Source organism: Drosophila yakuba, chromosome X (genome assembly GCF_016746365.2).
Source record: "Drosophila yakuba strain Tai18E2 chromosome X, Prin_Dyak_Tai18E2_2.1, whole genome shotgun sequence".
Classification (NCBI taxonomy): Eukaryota; Metazoa; Arthropoda; class Insecta; order Diptera; family Drosophilidae; genus Drosophila; species Drosophila yakuba.
The window spans coordinates 19,566,999-19,582,930 of record NC_052526.2 but is presented as its reverse complement, the minus strand read 5'-3'; the positions used below and the strand labels follow the sequence as shown (position 1 = coordinate 19,582,930).

General features: G+C 38.3%; 1 protein-coding gene across 6 annotated transcripts in view; it reads left to right on the top strand.

The window, feature by feature from the left end:
- The window catches only part of LOC6526023 (protein sprint), a 91,245-nt gene that overhangs the window by 38,279 nt on the left and 37,034 nt on the right, over positions 1 to 15,932 (top strand). For 2 of the 6 annotated variants that reach the window (XM_039370116.1, XM_039370118.1), the window contains exons 1-2: positions 2,179 to 2,317; positions 4,312 to 4,522. The exons of 3 other annotated variants lie outside the window; for them this stretch is intronic. In XM_039370116.1, the coding sequence (XP_039226050.1) occupies positions 4,521 to 4,522 (2 nt within the window). In that variant the 5' untranslated portion in view covers positions 2,179 to 2,317; positions 4,312 to 4,520. Of the gene's footprint in view, positions 1 to 2,178; positions 2,318 to 4,311; positions 4,523 to 15,932 lie in introns of those variants that run through there. One more of the 6 variants, XM_039370117.1, reaches the window with a different exon arrangement.

The window sequence follows — 15,932 nt, the reverse complement described above, 5'->3', positions numbered from 1 at the left end:
TTTTTGTAGTGCATACTATTGGACATCTATAAATTAAAACAAACAAAAGTTCTTTTTCGTTTGCATTATGCGTATAACGAAAGAATTATTTTAATATAAAAACCAAAACTTCATAATTTACAAAAGAAATATTATTTTATTTTGATTCATATAAAATATTACTGAATTGTTGGATCTGCTGCGTGTTTCGAGAGCCCACTGTACTTTTCTCTTAAGTCCTGTTAGCTGTAACGGTAACTGCAATTTGAGCCATATGCTGTCTTGTTGGCACTGCTGCAATATCACGCTGTCCTGTTCGCACAGGCGATGGAGCTTGGCTTTGCATGCGTAATTACGGCGAAATGGTCAAGAAATCATAATTTAAGTAGGCCCCATTGTGCAACCCCCTCTTTACGCCCCCTCCCACACTTTTTTGGCTGTTGGCAACATCTGTCTAAGCAAATAGCACATTCATTACATTAATTAATAATTGTATGGCATTAATTTTGATTTATTTGTCTCTATGCCTGTCTCTGTCACCCGCTCCCCGTCTCTGTCACTCTGGAATGTCGGAGCCAATTTGTCAACTTGGTCAAATGGAAATGAAAATGGGAAGTAAAAGCAGCATTCCTTCGGGAATGCCCCTCCCATTTTTGTCTTATTGGAGCCGGTTTCTGCCTCAATTGGGAGAACACAAACAAAAACAAAACCAAAAGCTTTGGCCGCAACAGCTGGTCGATCCATGCCGCTCTCTCTCTCTCTCTCTCTCTCTCTCTCTTCTCCTCGCTCTCCTGTTAAACTCCCACTCCCTCTCCCTCTTACACTCTGCTTCTTACATCCCAGTTCAACTTGCCGCGATCGGTCGAGGCCATTCAGAATGTAAGAAATGTACAAGAACGGGCAGGCAAAACAACAAAGAAAACAAAGCGCATAACACAACTGAAAATAAGAGGGCAACAACAGCAATAAAAATAATAAGAAACTTTGGCGCAGTTTTGACGATTTGAGCGAAGGGCTCTCCCACGTTCAAGTTAAGCGTGTGCGTGCGTGTGTGTGTATTTACATACTTACGATCCACTGCTCTCTCCTACTTCTTTTACAGTGGGCAAAAAGAGCTTATCAATATGGAGTTATTTTAGTACTGTAAATAACGGAATGCCTAAATCGCTATAAATCTCTATGTATGTACATTTAGTATATATGTATGTACATATATTTATATTTCCTTTCATGACCATTTAGCTTAGATTAACGTGTGAATAAATGTATGAACTTATTTATCTTCATTTATTTGCATTTATTTAAATTGTGGCTGCAATACTTAAACCCCATGGAATGTCGAGTTTGTCACAACGGTTTTAATAACATGTGGATGGTAATGGTAAAGTTAACGCATTTGCGACCTCGCCTAGATTTCCGCCACCGCCCTCTGCCACGCCTCCGCACTCAAACGCCTTCGTTTTTTGGCCTTCTCGCTAGATGCGTTTATAAGGCGTCTTTAAATAGTCATTCGCCTGCGTTCATTTCGGATTTTAATGTTCTACACTGGAAGAAATTATCAAAATGTGTTTTGAAATCTCATATAAAATATTACAAATTAAGTCCTTTGATAGTATTGCATCGCTTCCTACGAACTTCCGGGTTGAAGGGGAATTTTTCTAAATGTACTATGTAACCTAACATTCCTTATTATTAAAATGGTTTAGACAAAGAATATTAATAACATAACATAATAACAAAATGGTTGCCATATATTGCAAATTGTTTGAAAGTGCAGACGACTTGCTCCCCTTTTTTTTCATTGTGCAGTTCGCTGTGGATGTTGTTAATTTTTGTGGCTGTGTGAATGCCGCGGTCTGCAATGCAGTTGACCAAAAACAATGCAAACGCTTTTATGGCGGTTTTTCGTGATTTCGATCGCGGCGGCAACAACAAAACCCATGAAGAGGGGGAGAGAGCGCCACAAAAAACAAAACATTTGCGATTTGCGCAACTTACCAGCGGCCTTTGTATTCGTGTGCGTGTGCGTGAGCGGAGCATAAGCCTGTTTGTGTGTGTGTGTGGGCAGCATCCACTTCCCATGCAGCAAACTCGTTCCACATGTTTGTGCAATGCCGCTCTCTTTCTCTCTCTCTCTCTCACTGGCGCTCTCTCTTCCTCTTCCTCTCGTGCGCATTCGCTGCGCTCGGTGGCAAACTACTGTTGTCCACTCATTCTGGTTGGAACGCCCGATGAGGACGGTTCGTAGTCGCGGCTGCTCGGAAATCGAATAAGAAACGCCGACAATGTTGTTTGCCATTTTCACACGCGAATAATTTCGAATTGCGAAGTTTGTTTTGTAAGTGCGCGGCATTTTTTTTTACTCAATGCTAATTGTGTGTGTGCGTGTAATTAACCAACATTCGAGTGCCAAATAAATAGATAAAAAAATGCTTTAAAACATTTGCGATTATTTTGTATGCCTTAACGTTTTTTTGTTTGTGTGCGTGCGTGTGTGTGTGTGTGCGTGTGCCTCATTTATTTATTTTAATTCTTCGCAATGCAAACACAAATAATCAAAGAATAACAGAGAACAAGAATACAAAGAGGAAAACCGAAAACAAAAAATGTGGCTGCTTCTTCATTGTAGTTTTACAGGCAGTATTGTTTGTTTTTGACTCGGTTTCGGTTTATGTTTTTCTTATTTTTAGCTTTTGCACATGGGTTTTCGCTATAAATGCAAAGTAAGCTAAAAAGTGTCTTGAGTTTGGAACGAGTTTTCATCGCACTTTGAGTTCGGTTTCGATTTGGCAAGGCCTGCAGTTAAATTTAAATCTATGTCGCACATTGATCTTCGTGGGTGACTCATGTTGGCCTCTCTTTCCCGCCCAGTGTCTCGCCATCTCTTTCTGACTCAGTCCCAGATTCTTCGGAATTATCGCGTTTATCACCTGCAAAGCTAACAAAAGTGAGCAAAAAAATGCCCCCAAGTATTCGTAATTTATGTTTTTGGGATTGCCTAATATGGTATTGTGCATTTTAAAAAAAAGTCCGGTACATTACGATTTAAGTTTACGACTTTTGGGGTTTGGTTATAGCCTCAAGCTCTTAAATCTATTAAAAATAAAACTTTTGCATCTTTTATCTATGTAAATTTTACATATGTATTGTAATTCTTTTGTATAGATTGTATTTCAATCAAGAAGTATGGCATATGATTAAAATACCCCTTTGATTTGTACGTAGCTTAACACCTGTTTACATTTATGATTTAAAGAAGAGTGCTTTCCATCCATTTCCCTCGATAGCTCCAAAGTTTTCTGAGCTTCTTTGTTCGAACTAAAAATACCATAGCTTCATATTCATATGCGGGGTGTGTGGGGTCCGAAAATAGCTTGTGGAAATCATAATTTCCTCTGGCTGCACTTTAGTTTTCCCCACTCGCTTTCCTCCAATCCTTTTTAGCTTTTTCTCCGTCATTAATGTCATTCGAGACGATCGACAATCAATTTACAAACAAATGCGATGACACTTGAGTTTTCCCCAAAGGAACACATGAAAGAACGAAAGAAGGGCTGCGAAGAATTGCTAGCATGTGCTGCACCGATTCTTCGCAGCCGCATTCCAATACATACACATAGATATGTACATATGTATGTGTTTAATGCTTAATGGGCTAAGACTAGGCCACTTGCGGTTAACGTTTATTAACTGTAAATGAAGAAAAGCACTAACCGAAACCTAAACACGAAATGCAGATTGCAGTTGGGCGCGAAAAGCCGCAGGAAAAATGCCCGTAGAATTTTCTAATGTACCGCTGAAAATATCTTGATTTCAGTTTTTTAATGAATTTATATTTCCTTTTGTATTTTTTTATAATTCCCATTCAATCAATTGGAGCTCGATAAAAGCCCAAAGATCCCTCAAATTAATATATTTTAATGGCCATAAATGTATTCAATGTACATAGCTTTAAACATGCACTGTTTTTCCACGTTTTATCGGGAATCCCATTTTCGCTCGTTTAGTTTTCCAGCATGAAAATTCTCCAGGTTTTCCACCGCTTTTTTTTTTCGTTTTGGAGTGTGGAGTTTCATTAACGTGCATTGTACGCCCGAGTGAATTTTCCATTTTATTTACATACTACATATCAAGCGGATGGTCAGCAATGGGGTATTTTTTTAACCTTTTTCCTTTATTTTTTTTGAGTTTTTATTGTCATGACAACCACTCGAATGAATTGAGAGAATGACTGTGGGGCTAGCGATTTTGCGGCATAAAGAAAAAAACATAATTAATTCTTTAACATTCTCAATTTGATCTGTTTCAATTCAACGAACGAATCACAAATAGGAAGTGCAAAGCGTGAAAATGCCATCGAAGCATCGGAAAATATTGCAAGAAGTTGCAGTTTAAACAATTTTAATACGAAACTCTTTCAACAGTCAACGAACTTGTCATCGCAGAAAGAGACGGAAAGCCACAGCGAGAAAGAGAGGGACAGCGTCTCTTCTCCGCCTCTGAAAATTTGCATAGAGAAACACGACGCAGAAAGCACCAACATGTAAGTAATGCAAAAATGCAAAAAAACAAAAAAGAACAGAACAGAAAAAATACAAAATGAAAAATTGTTGCGCTACCAACACAAAAACTGCACTCAATAATGAAGATAACAGAATACTCCTAAGGTTTTTATTGTAAAAAACGTACTGGGGAAGAATTTGTACTTGGAAAAAAGAGTTGTATGCAAAATATGTTTGGGCTGAGTAAAATAATAAGTTGAATGTAAAGATACATTTTAAAGATACAACGACCCCACCACTCTTGGCAATTAATACCTAATAGATGTAGAGAGTTCAAAGTGCCTGGGCTGTTCACTTATTGACTCCGAACCCTCCATCCGCCAGAAATATGTATGTATGTTTTCCCCTAACTAAAACTCCACATGTGCAACAAATACGCCGGCTGGCTTTTCCTTATCATCTGACATGCACTGCGCAAAACACAAACAAACCGAAGGGATGGGGTCGCAGTTTTGGTCAGATAGATGGACAAAACATGACGGAACATTTAAGGCACTTAGAACAAATGACCCGACCCCCCGACAGTCTGCGACATCATCCACCCAATCAAAGTTGCCACCTGAAAGCGATAAGGGGAAAGCATTTGTTGGAAAAGTTCTGGGATGTGTGGAGCAGGGGACTGCGATAATGGCGGTGATGCAGGGGGGAAGGCGCCTTCGATATCGACGGTCAATCGATGATGTCTCCAAAAAAAAATACAAATATATAAGCGACGATGACAATTTCTTTGTAATTTGTTTGTCTGCTCCCCAATGTCGTGGTTTCCCCCTTTCCACTAGCACAATTTTATCTACACTGAGAAAAGCTAGCTTTAGAATCAGAAGGCACAGAAATCGTGTGCAAGAATCCATTACATTTTCTAATCATGTGAATTAGTTAATAAAGTTCTACAGGGGATTAAAAGACTCTTTTCAGGTTTACCAAGTTGGAAATTTATATATCCATTCTTTCGATTGGGTATACTATAATATTTGTTTATTTTTTCACTGTGCATTTTCTGGGCAAACATTCAAATAGGTTTTGAAAAGCAAACTGATGATAAATAATGAATTTAACCGCGGGCCAGCTGAAAAGTCAACAACAACAAATTGCAGTCTTTAGAGGAGAATACATTTCCCCATTTCCTTTTGACTTTGATTTTTTCCATCCAGTTTGTTATCAGCTTCGGGCCAATTTGAACTTTCGTTTTCTTTCTTTCATTTGCTTTCCCAAGAGCAGGGGCAGCCACCCACCTGCCTTATCAACAGTGACTACCCCCACCGGCAATTTCAAAACATAACCCATTTTGTACAGTTGTAGTGCCCATTACCAGTCTTACATACAATGAGTGATTACGAAATTCCTTGCCTTGGTATCTCAATAAGTTGTACATTGCGTAATTCTTCGGAGAAATAATGGGATTTTCAATGCGTATCGTAATTGTAGCAATCGGCGTTCATTTAATTGTTTAAGAATTTGATGGGGAAACATAAGAGGATTTGTTCAGCTTAAATTGTTTTTAAATAGTGGTTCACAATTTTGATTGACAGATTTCCTAAGAGTTCAGTTGAATGAATAAATGTGCGGTCTTTTAAAAATATTAGAAAACAATATTTAAAAAATACTCTTTAAATTTAATTACTTAGTATAAAACATACTGGTTTATTACTTTTCCAAAAATATGATTTGAAGAACTTGAGTTGTAAATAAATCATTAAATATTCATTAAAGAGAATAAATCATTTAAAAACTCATTTGGACAAATTAAAATCGCTGTGGCCACCGAAAATGCCACGAACCTCTTGTAAGCAGCGTTGAACTTCATTTTCAGGGTCTCCAACTCAAATAATTGCGATCTTTAGCAGCACTCAATTGAAGCTTGTTGCAGGAGGCAAAGGGGCGGGGCTATGGGCTATGAAGAGCGTCTCAATTCCGCTTTTTATGTTTTCTGTAATTTTTTGGTCTTTTCCCCCTTTTTTTTTTGACTCACTTCCGCGTGCTCTTTGTGCTTTTGCCTTGGCATCTTCTTTACGATTTCTTCAAGATACTTCAGACGTTGACGACGCACTGCAAATTGTGGGTTGTCAGGGGGGTTATCGGGGTTTTGGTGGGCTAAAAACTAAAAACCCAGTGGAATGGGCGATCCAGAGATGCGAGATTGGAGCTGAAAGGCGGCATCAGACGATGACGAAGTCGCGACGACGTTCATTTCCCATCTTGAACTCGAGCTCGAGACTGGGCCCGTTGTCGTTGGCAATATTTAATCAAGCCAAGAAGCCAACTGGAAGCAGCCGCCTACAGGGTGAACAGTCAACTCAAAATCAAAATCAAAAACGAAAACAAAAACCAGAATGAAAATCAACGAAAGACAAAGCCAACTTCTTGTTGCGGATGATGCTATTGATAGTTCGCCATGAGTGAGCTCGTCTATCTGTAAGATACGCAGATAAACTTGCAATCTGTGTGCGTGGGTGGTTGACGGACCAAACCCAAACACAAACCCATACCGATTCCCAAACCCAAACCCTCGTAATATATGTATACATAAATATATAAATATATCCACTGCGACAGCTTGGCATCCCACGTACAAAACAGGTGACCACAAAAGTTAATATCTAGATATGTGGAAGAGGTAGTTCTTAAAGATACTTTTATAGGCCTTGGAATATTACTCATTGAAACCAGCCAACGAAGTGTGTGTAATCTATTTTAAAGTGTTTCTGATATTATTATAGAATTTCTAATCATCATGATACCTAGTCAATGTGAGCTTCCTCTCTCACTTTCGATTACTTTAACTTTTAAGTGTTATTTATATTGCCTTTTGCTCTATTTGTGTGTCTGTTTGAAGCATTTTCAATAAAGCAGATGTCACTCAAATGATAAATTCGTGAATCGTTAAACTTTTAGTGGCCCTTTTTTATGGAATATCAAATCCGCAGTGGCTCAAATGCAAGCATATATCCACAGAGGACAGCACGACCTGAACGATATAAAAAAGTTATTTACTTGTATGGCGATTGCCATCAAATTGCGAAGCTGCATTTGACAAGTCACTAGTTTTTCGGCTATCGAAATGTCATTAAAACAACTTGATATGAGAGAAACAGCTGGCAGCTACATTTTACAATTTACTTAACCAGGCATTAGACTTGAATTATGGCTGTCCGAATATATAGCAGTATATCTCAATTTATTTATACCGGTTGAGATTTAGGAGTTTCCCAAGACAGATGTTGTTGTCGGTGCCCCAAGAGCAACCAACTTTCTATGCCACAAAAGCGGCAGTAAATTGTAGTTAATGATCCTTTTGTGGATTTCCCTCAGGTAATGGGATAATGAGCTTTCCTCATCTCCGCCCCCCAAAGGAGGCGGAAAATGTTAATTTCTTTATGATATTTTCGCGCTAACTAAATGAAGCGTTTAATATGCAAGCGTAAATGCTAAATAAAATATAAAAATGGATTATCGCTGGCACTCTTCGACAGAGGAAAATTGAAAGATAAACTGCTGGAAGAAAGTGGTGGGGAAACCCAAAATCACAGCCAAAGAAATGTCAACGAGCGTGAAAGTGACGGGAGAAAGAGGGTGGAGTGTTTTCCTTCTTTTCATTTGGTTCTTGCTTTGCTATTTTTTTTATTTTTTCTTTGAGGGTGTGGCAGCAATCAAAGTTGAAAATTAGGCAATAAAATTAAACGAACGGCAACGAAACCGGCGGAATTAAAGGAGCGGGGCATAACCTTTTGCTTATTCTTCTCCTCTCACAATAAACACACAAATAAAAGAGCCCCGAAAAACGAAAAGAAATTGCCGCAAATGGTGGAAAAATTGACATGCCACATGGCCAAGTTGAAGTTGGAGAGCGCCGTTGCCGCACTTCTACTCTTGGCACCCCGAAATTTCTCACTTCTTTCTATTCATTTTTTTTGGGGGAGTGTATTATGCAGCCATAAACTATACTCCACACTATACACACTTGGCCAGGTGAACTTAGCTTTGCCTAACTCAACGATTGATTTACCTGCAAGTCAGTTGCCTGACAACAGTTGGTTTTGGCCAACATTTCGTTGCTTTGTTTTGGCCATTTTATGTGAAAGTGGCATGTCGACGCGCTGGTTTGGTTGTTGTGCACCGCTAATGAAGCGATTTGTAGCTGCCCCACTTAACCAGTATCGAGTGCTTGGGTGTACCATAGAAATTGGGGATAAAAAGTATGGTCTACTAAGGGATTTTAGTATGGTATACTCGTACTTAGCTGAAGCTTGAAATGAGCAAAAGTCTCTTTGAAACACTTGATAAACGCCTAATTGCCAGACGTCTGGCATCAAGTTAACTGTTTGTCACAGCACAGATCTGTTATTTTCAACTTACCATATCCCGCAGCACGTACGAAATCGCATTCACAAAAATCTGTATATCGCCCCGGGTTGGATGCAGTTTTTCGCATTTTCTAAATGACCACAAAAGACTGAACAGCGTTTGCAATTTTCCAACTCGGTTTTCTCCACTTCTTTGGCTGCTCCAATTTGGACGCCAGAAGCTGAGCTCATAATCTGCTAAACGCATCATTACTGTGGAAGCTGTGCCCCGCGAGAAATATAAAGTATCTGATGGATGTGGCTGTGACTGTGGATGTGAATGTGGATGTGGATGTGGATGCGGTGGCTGTGCACAAATGGTGGCAGCAGATTTTGCAATTGCAACTGCGAGGGCGTGTTGCTCATTAAATTTCCGCTCTCTTTGCAAAATGAAGTGGCCAACGATGTGGATGTTGGATGTTTAATGTTGAATGTTGAATGTTGTTGGATGCCTTGGAATTGGATGTTCTTGGCTGATGCTGTTGGTTATGCTCTGCAAACTCATAAAATGACTGTAATTGTCGTAGCATCAGTAACAAACAACGTTGCCGCACTTCACTCGGCCACTCGAGAGCCAGAGTTTTCGCCTCACTTTCGGCCCCAACTTGTTGCCAGTCACGTTTTGTGTCCGTTTCACCTCGAACAACATAATGTCCAAGGAGCTGGGGCAAAACGAAGGTGAGTGATGGAGTAAGGTGAAGCTCAGTGCTCACTGTCCAGCAACACTCAGTGCAAAAAGAATGGCCAAATCACGGGGCTCTTAAAAATATAGCTACAAAACACTGCCAACTATTTTATTTTCGCTTTCAAAAATATTTAAAGGCTTGTAACACTTGAATTATTGAGCTTAGTTTGATTAATTAACTCTTCTTAACTGCACCATTCAATGGAGTTAGTTATATGATTTCAATTATTAACATATCAAAGGAGCAGCATCAATTTTTGTACTGTGCATCCACTGCACCTGTTTCTTTGTTAGATGGGTTCCTTCGTTTCGCCATCACCTGCGGCTAAAAAAAAAGTACCAGTACGAGTATCTGGGAGAAGAAAGAACGAAACGCTCACGAGCACCGGGGAGAAGTATCAAGAGCATACAAAAGCAAATTTTCTGGTTCATTGCAACCATTCAAACTGTAATCAGATACTAGCCCTGCCGCCAACCCCTTTTCCCTCCATTTTTGTAGTAGTTTTTGTGATTGTTGTTGTTGTTCTTTTGAGTGGGACGGGTGCATTCCAGCAGAGCAGGTTGCACAGGTCTGCTTTTTTGTTTTTTTTTTTAGCTTAGTTTGGCTTTTCAGTTGGGTGTGGGTGAGGGATTAACTGGCGATCGATAGAGGACGGCTGCATACATATAGGGTATCTTCGAAATGCGGACGATGAAAAACTAGTTCAAAAACAACCGACTACCAAATGAAAACAACCATATAAAAATATTTCCACTATCAAAAATGTTAAAATTAAGTGTTTTGGTAGACTTTTAAAACGATTTTAAGCTCATTTCCTAATTATTTCCTTATCTCTCAAAAGAAATGAATTAAAAAAGATATTTTTTCAGTAGTAAACATTGTTGCAAATACGTTGAACTTTTGGCTACCACATGTATGTATGTGTATATACATACACATGTGAACAATTTCAATTACAATCCGGAACCGCAACAGCGAAATCATCTGTTGATGCCTCAAACTGCCCCGCCTCCGAAAGCAATTGAGATTGACCCAACGACACCCTTTTTGCACTTCAACATTCTACAGCTCGTGGCAACAACCAGCGATCGTGCCACTCTTTCGCTCTTCTTCACAAAGAATCTATTTCTTCTGTATTCTCACATACTGCTCACTTGCACTGAAAGAAATGGTGTTTAATTCACTTAAATGCCTAGTGTGTGTTTCTTTCAAGTTTCTTTGCGACACACGTTTTTCTGTGTGTTCATCGTATTTCTTTCAAATTGCGTTTTATGCTCGCCTGTCAAATGGATGCAACAAGTTGACGGTGTAAAAATAACATCTCGTAAAAATGAAAATCAACTTAATTTGTTGTAAAACACTTAGAAAACACCAAGCGAACGGATATCAAAATATTGTAATAAAAATATTTTTATAAACGCCAAGATAGCGAGAGCGGGTCTAAAACAAAAAGATGGAAATGAGAAAAAAAAAAAACAGAAACAGAAACAGAAAAGAGAATACGAAGTGGAGAAAATGTGGATATATGCAGATAAATTGAATATCTTTTTAGAGCAGATTGTAACGGTACCGCTCTCTTGACCCAGAGACAAGCGCACAAAACGATATTATAAAGATATGGACAAGAACTCCCCTCCATAATAGAAGATCAATGAATTCCAGATCGCTTGATCGTTTATGCTAATTTCATTTCATTTCATTTCCTAACTTCCATTTCATTTGACTTTACCCTCTAGTGCTTCTTTATGCAAATAGATCGCGTTCCTATTTGAATGGAAATGCGAAAGTGTCAATTTGCGTATCTCGTGTCGTCATAAATCATCATCATTTCATGTCCATGTGAATTGTGTATTTAGTGACAACGTCGCGATTGCCAAATGCTTGGTTGTTGGCCCATTCATCGATCTCTGGGAATCACACACGACTTCGAAATGACATTTTGCCATACGGCTTCATCTGAAATTTCCGCATTTCAGTTTCAAAGATACATACATATGTACGTGGGCTGAAAGACCGATCGATCGATCGATCGATCGTTTCTAAGCATGATTTTCTCGTCTTTTGGAGAACTAATTTGAAAGATGTGCGTGCTTCACATACATATTTGGCATGATTATTGGCCAACGTGTTGAGATTGATTATATCTATGGTTCTTAGCTTCAAAGTTTCAACAATTTAATGGGCGAATTACGATTATTGTAATCAAGTTTTAACTGTTCGATATTGTAGTTAATTCCCCTTTAGTTTTTTTGAACCAATTCCATAGAACCCCATCTTGAGCCTAAGCCCCAAATGAAAGCCCCATTTGGGGTTATGGACTTTCGTAATAGGAATATAGCACACCCAATTGATTTCCAAGATGTTTACAACTCTATGGAAACGAATCGTTAACCATTCGACATTTCGTTTCGTTAAGTGATCTTTATGGATGGATTATGACCGATGGCCAGTTGTGTGCATATATTCCTCTTTAATTAGTGCCCCACACGCCCAGTTGAAATTCGTTGTGCCTTTCTCAAGTCAAGTCGGGGATCCCTTGGTGTCTGTCTCCCCTTTCATTATACAAAATCGTAGGGCAGTTAAGCCTCTCGTCTTTTCAATTAGAACTATACAACTATACAACTATACAACTACACAACCAGTGACGTCATGCATCCCCCCGATCTGCGATGGGGGAAAAAAAGAAAATAGTTCGACCCCTTTTACTTGGCCACATGTTAATTACCCCAACAAACTTTGCTGTTTTTATTGCGTTTTGTGTCTGATTTTTTATAGTTTTGTAGGGGACAATGAGCATGTTGATCGGAAGTTCGTAATGAATGATATATGTATATGACAAACACATATAGATTTTTGTTTAATTTGAAATATTTGCATCTATGCAGATCCCACTGTGGAGTTACCGTTGTTTTATCGCTGTATTTTTTTTGCTGCTGCTTGTTGTGTATCTTTTATTTTTATTTTTATCGTTCAGACTGCCAATGGCATACTGTACACTTGCGTTCCACGAGGGCGCAACGTAAAAGTTGCTGAGCAGGTTTTTTCATCGGTTTTTTTTTTCGCTGTACAAAACGGCTTCTTTTTCATGCTTCTGTTTTTTTTTTTTTTGCTGCAGCGTTGCACTTTCATATTTTTGTGTGCAGCTCGTATTGTTGTTGTTGCTGTGTGTCTATTGTATGGTCAAGTTTTGCAACTACGAACCGTAAGATACAAATGGAGCAACATCGGTTAACATTCAACGGCAGCCCCAAAAGTAGTTTAGTTGCACCGTAGAAAATTAGATTAAATTAGATTAATAAATCATATCAGTTATGCTCCAAATACTACTCCAAATTGCAATAATGGTTCGACATTAGTTTAGTATAGTTCGTTGATTGGTAAAATGGGTACAGATGTAGAGCATTAAATTGGAATTTTTCACAGAATAGCCGCAAAGAATGCAAAATACTAAAGTACTAATTATTGGTATATTAATTGTATTTAATAATGAAAATCTCAACATTAACATGGCTAATTTTCTGTTAAATTTTTAGCAGTGCATTTTCAATTGATATCGAACTGCATTTCTGTGTGCATTTCTTAGCTGCCCCATATCATAAATACTTCAACGCCTCTAGTTTATGTTTTTTGTTTTTCGTTTTGCTTCTCTGGCGATATTTTTTAGCGGCGCCTTTCACCGAGCAAACCGACAGCATCTTTGGCTACCAAGCGAATTAAGTTTGGCGGGGTATCTGATAGATACAAATTGTGTAAGCGGCGAATTTCGTTTCCTTTTCCACTGCGTGAGGCAACCCATTAGTCACTACTGGGCCAGCATTTTTTTCACACAAAAATAAATAGCATAAAACAAAAAAGTATCTCAGAGATAAATAGGAGTTCAATGTGTTATGAGCGTGCGATGGCTTTAGTGGGTTACAAAACAAGCGCACTATCGAAAATTTGTTTACTACTTGTACTGATAGATAAATTAAACTGTTTTGTTATAGTTTTAAAAATGCTTCTTAGATTATAAGTTTTTTATTCATCTATAAATTTATTTCTATAAGTTCTGATCATGTTTTCAATTATAAGCAAAATAACTTTACGCCAGCTTATTTCAACTTTAGTTTAAAGTTCACACAATAAAAACATATGGTCTTTAACTCAAACCGAATGACCGCTTTTAAAAGCTTTCAATTCAATCAAAATTCAATCAATATAAATTTAAAGAGCATCAATACACAATTTATGTGGAGACATTACCTGCGTTACCAAGATCACCCACGAAAGTATCTCAGAGATACGTTTCTCATTTGCATTATAACGTTACACCGACCCATACACAATAAGATCGATCCGCCTACCAAATCGAATGCATCCCACATTTATCAGATACATATTTTAAACGACACCCCAAATGAAAATTCATTCATCTCAAAGATACTGGCTCTGTTTTTAGTTCACAAATCACACAAATTGCTCTTGGGCAAAAGTGTGAAATTTTCATTCAACCAAATCCCAGCGAACAAATTAAAAATTCATAAAAACCTCGAATGAAAAACGAAAATAAAATTTACGAAAATTTCCAAACACCAAACAAATTATAAAGAAATGAAGAAGGGGACATGGAGAAACATTGAAATAAACGGAACTTACATTTACATAATTTATAGACTCGTGTCGCAGGTTATATATATTTATTTAGATAACATTTCAAAGTTGTTTGTGTTCTTCTGTTTGTTTTTGTTTTTGTCGCTCGTAGATACATATATACTCGATTTTTTGTTGTTGTTGATTCTTGAGCTCTAAATGCCACAACGTCTGGCATTCCACATCGCATTTTGGGGGACACAACGTGGGCGTGGATTTCTTGTAGGTGGATTGCTAAGGCCTTGAGCACTATAGAGTTAGGGGGAGCATATATTATAGAGTGGAGTGGAATGGGGCTTATAGAGCGGCGGGATGCCAAGAAGAAAACCTCAATGACCAGCGAATGCTGTCGAAATCAATTTGGCTAATGTTGTCGCCATTGAGTGACGGGAAAACACATACACACGACCCCGTTCCGATTTTCACGCACTTTCCGCCGATTTCAGTTCGATACGGAATCACTGTAAAATATATTGGTTTCTCTGCAGAAATGTTCCTAGTTATTAAATTGTAATATTATGATCTTGTTTGGCTTTAAAAAAGTTTTTTGTTTCTTTTTCTTTTCGGGGTCTTAATTATCAGTTAAAAAATTATGAGACATTGTTTTGCACTACCTGAAATCATGAAATGAATGGTAATGAAAGGCAATCAGAAATGTGAAGCTGCCATAAACTTGATTTAAACAATCGAATTAATAAAGAGCGCTCTTGAGCAAATCCTGAAAAATTGAAATCCCGGAACGCACAAAGAAGCATAATAACAAAAGTCAAACCATCAAAGACCTCAAAATCGTTGAGCCTGGCACGCAGTAAACGCATTCATTGCAATGCGAAATCAATTACACTAAAACCATGGATAGGGAAATAGGGCTGTGGAAAGGAAAACCCCATTTCCCAACATTACCCCCCCCCCCCCCCCCCACGACCCTTTTCCCTTTGCCCATTTCCCAACCCCCGCTGTGGAAACACGTCGCGCACGTGCCGAGCGTACTGCCGATAATTTGTAGTAACAAGGCAGACAAAAAGCAACCACCGGGGCAAAGATCTCACCACCCTCCCCCCCAAAAAAAAAAAACCAAAAAAAAAACCACATATACCTCAACCACCGGGGGATAGAATTGAAAAATTACTAAACACAAAAGCGCGAAACGTGGCCACCCAAAAGCAGAACAACAAAAAAAAAAAGCGCCCACATATGGATGGGAAATAAATATAAAAAATAATAATTTCGACTTTTAAGTTAGGGAGCCCCAAAACGCAAAAATGAATGGAGTGGGCAAAGCTCCAAGTTTATTGCATTCCACTTACGGAATCCCCAGAGTTCGGAAGCACAGAGCACAGAACACAGTTTCTGTTTCGTTTGTTGGGCAATAAGCGATAAGCACTCATTCATTATTCACTCACTCACTCATTCACTCGCATATGAATCACATTCATGGGATGGTTTTAATTGCATTCCGGTTGATAGATGCACTTAGAGTAGTGCTTAATAATTGTATATATGTATACATTTGCTTAGAATGTTGTATGTACAATGAAATAGGTACGATTTGAAAGCAATTTATGCTTGACTCATAAAATGAAACAGAAATGGTAAGGGTTTTAAGTTGTCACATTTCTTATGAGATCAATTTCAAACTTTTCTGCTTCTCGTATAATATATGTCATACATTTTCAATGATTTTAAAGACACCAAATAAAAGCTGAATGGTAAATATTCAATCATTTCTTGTTTGA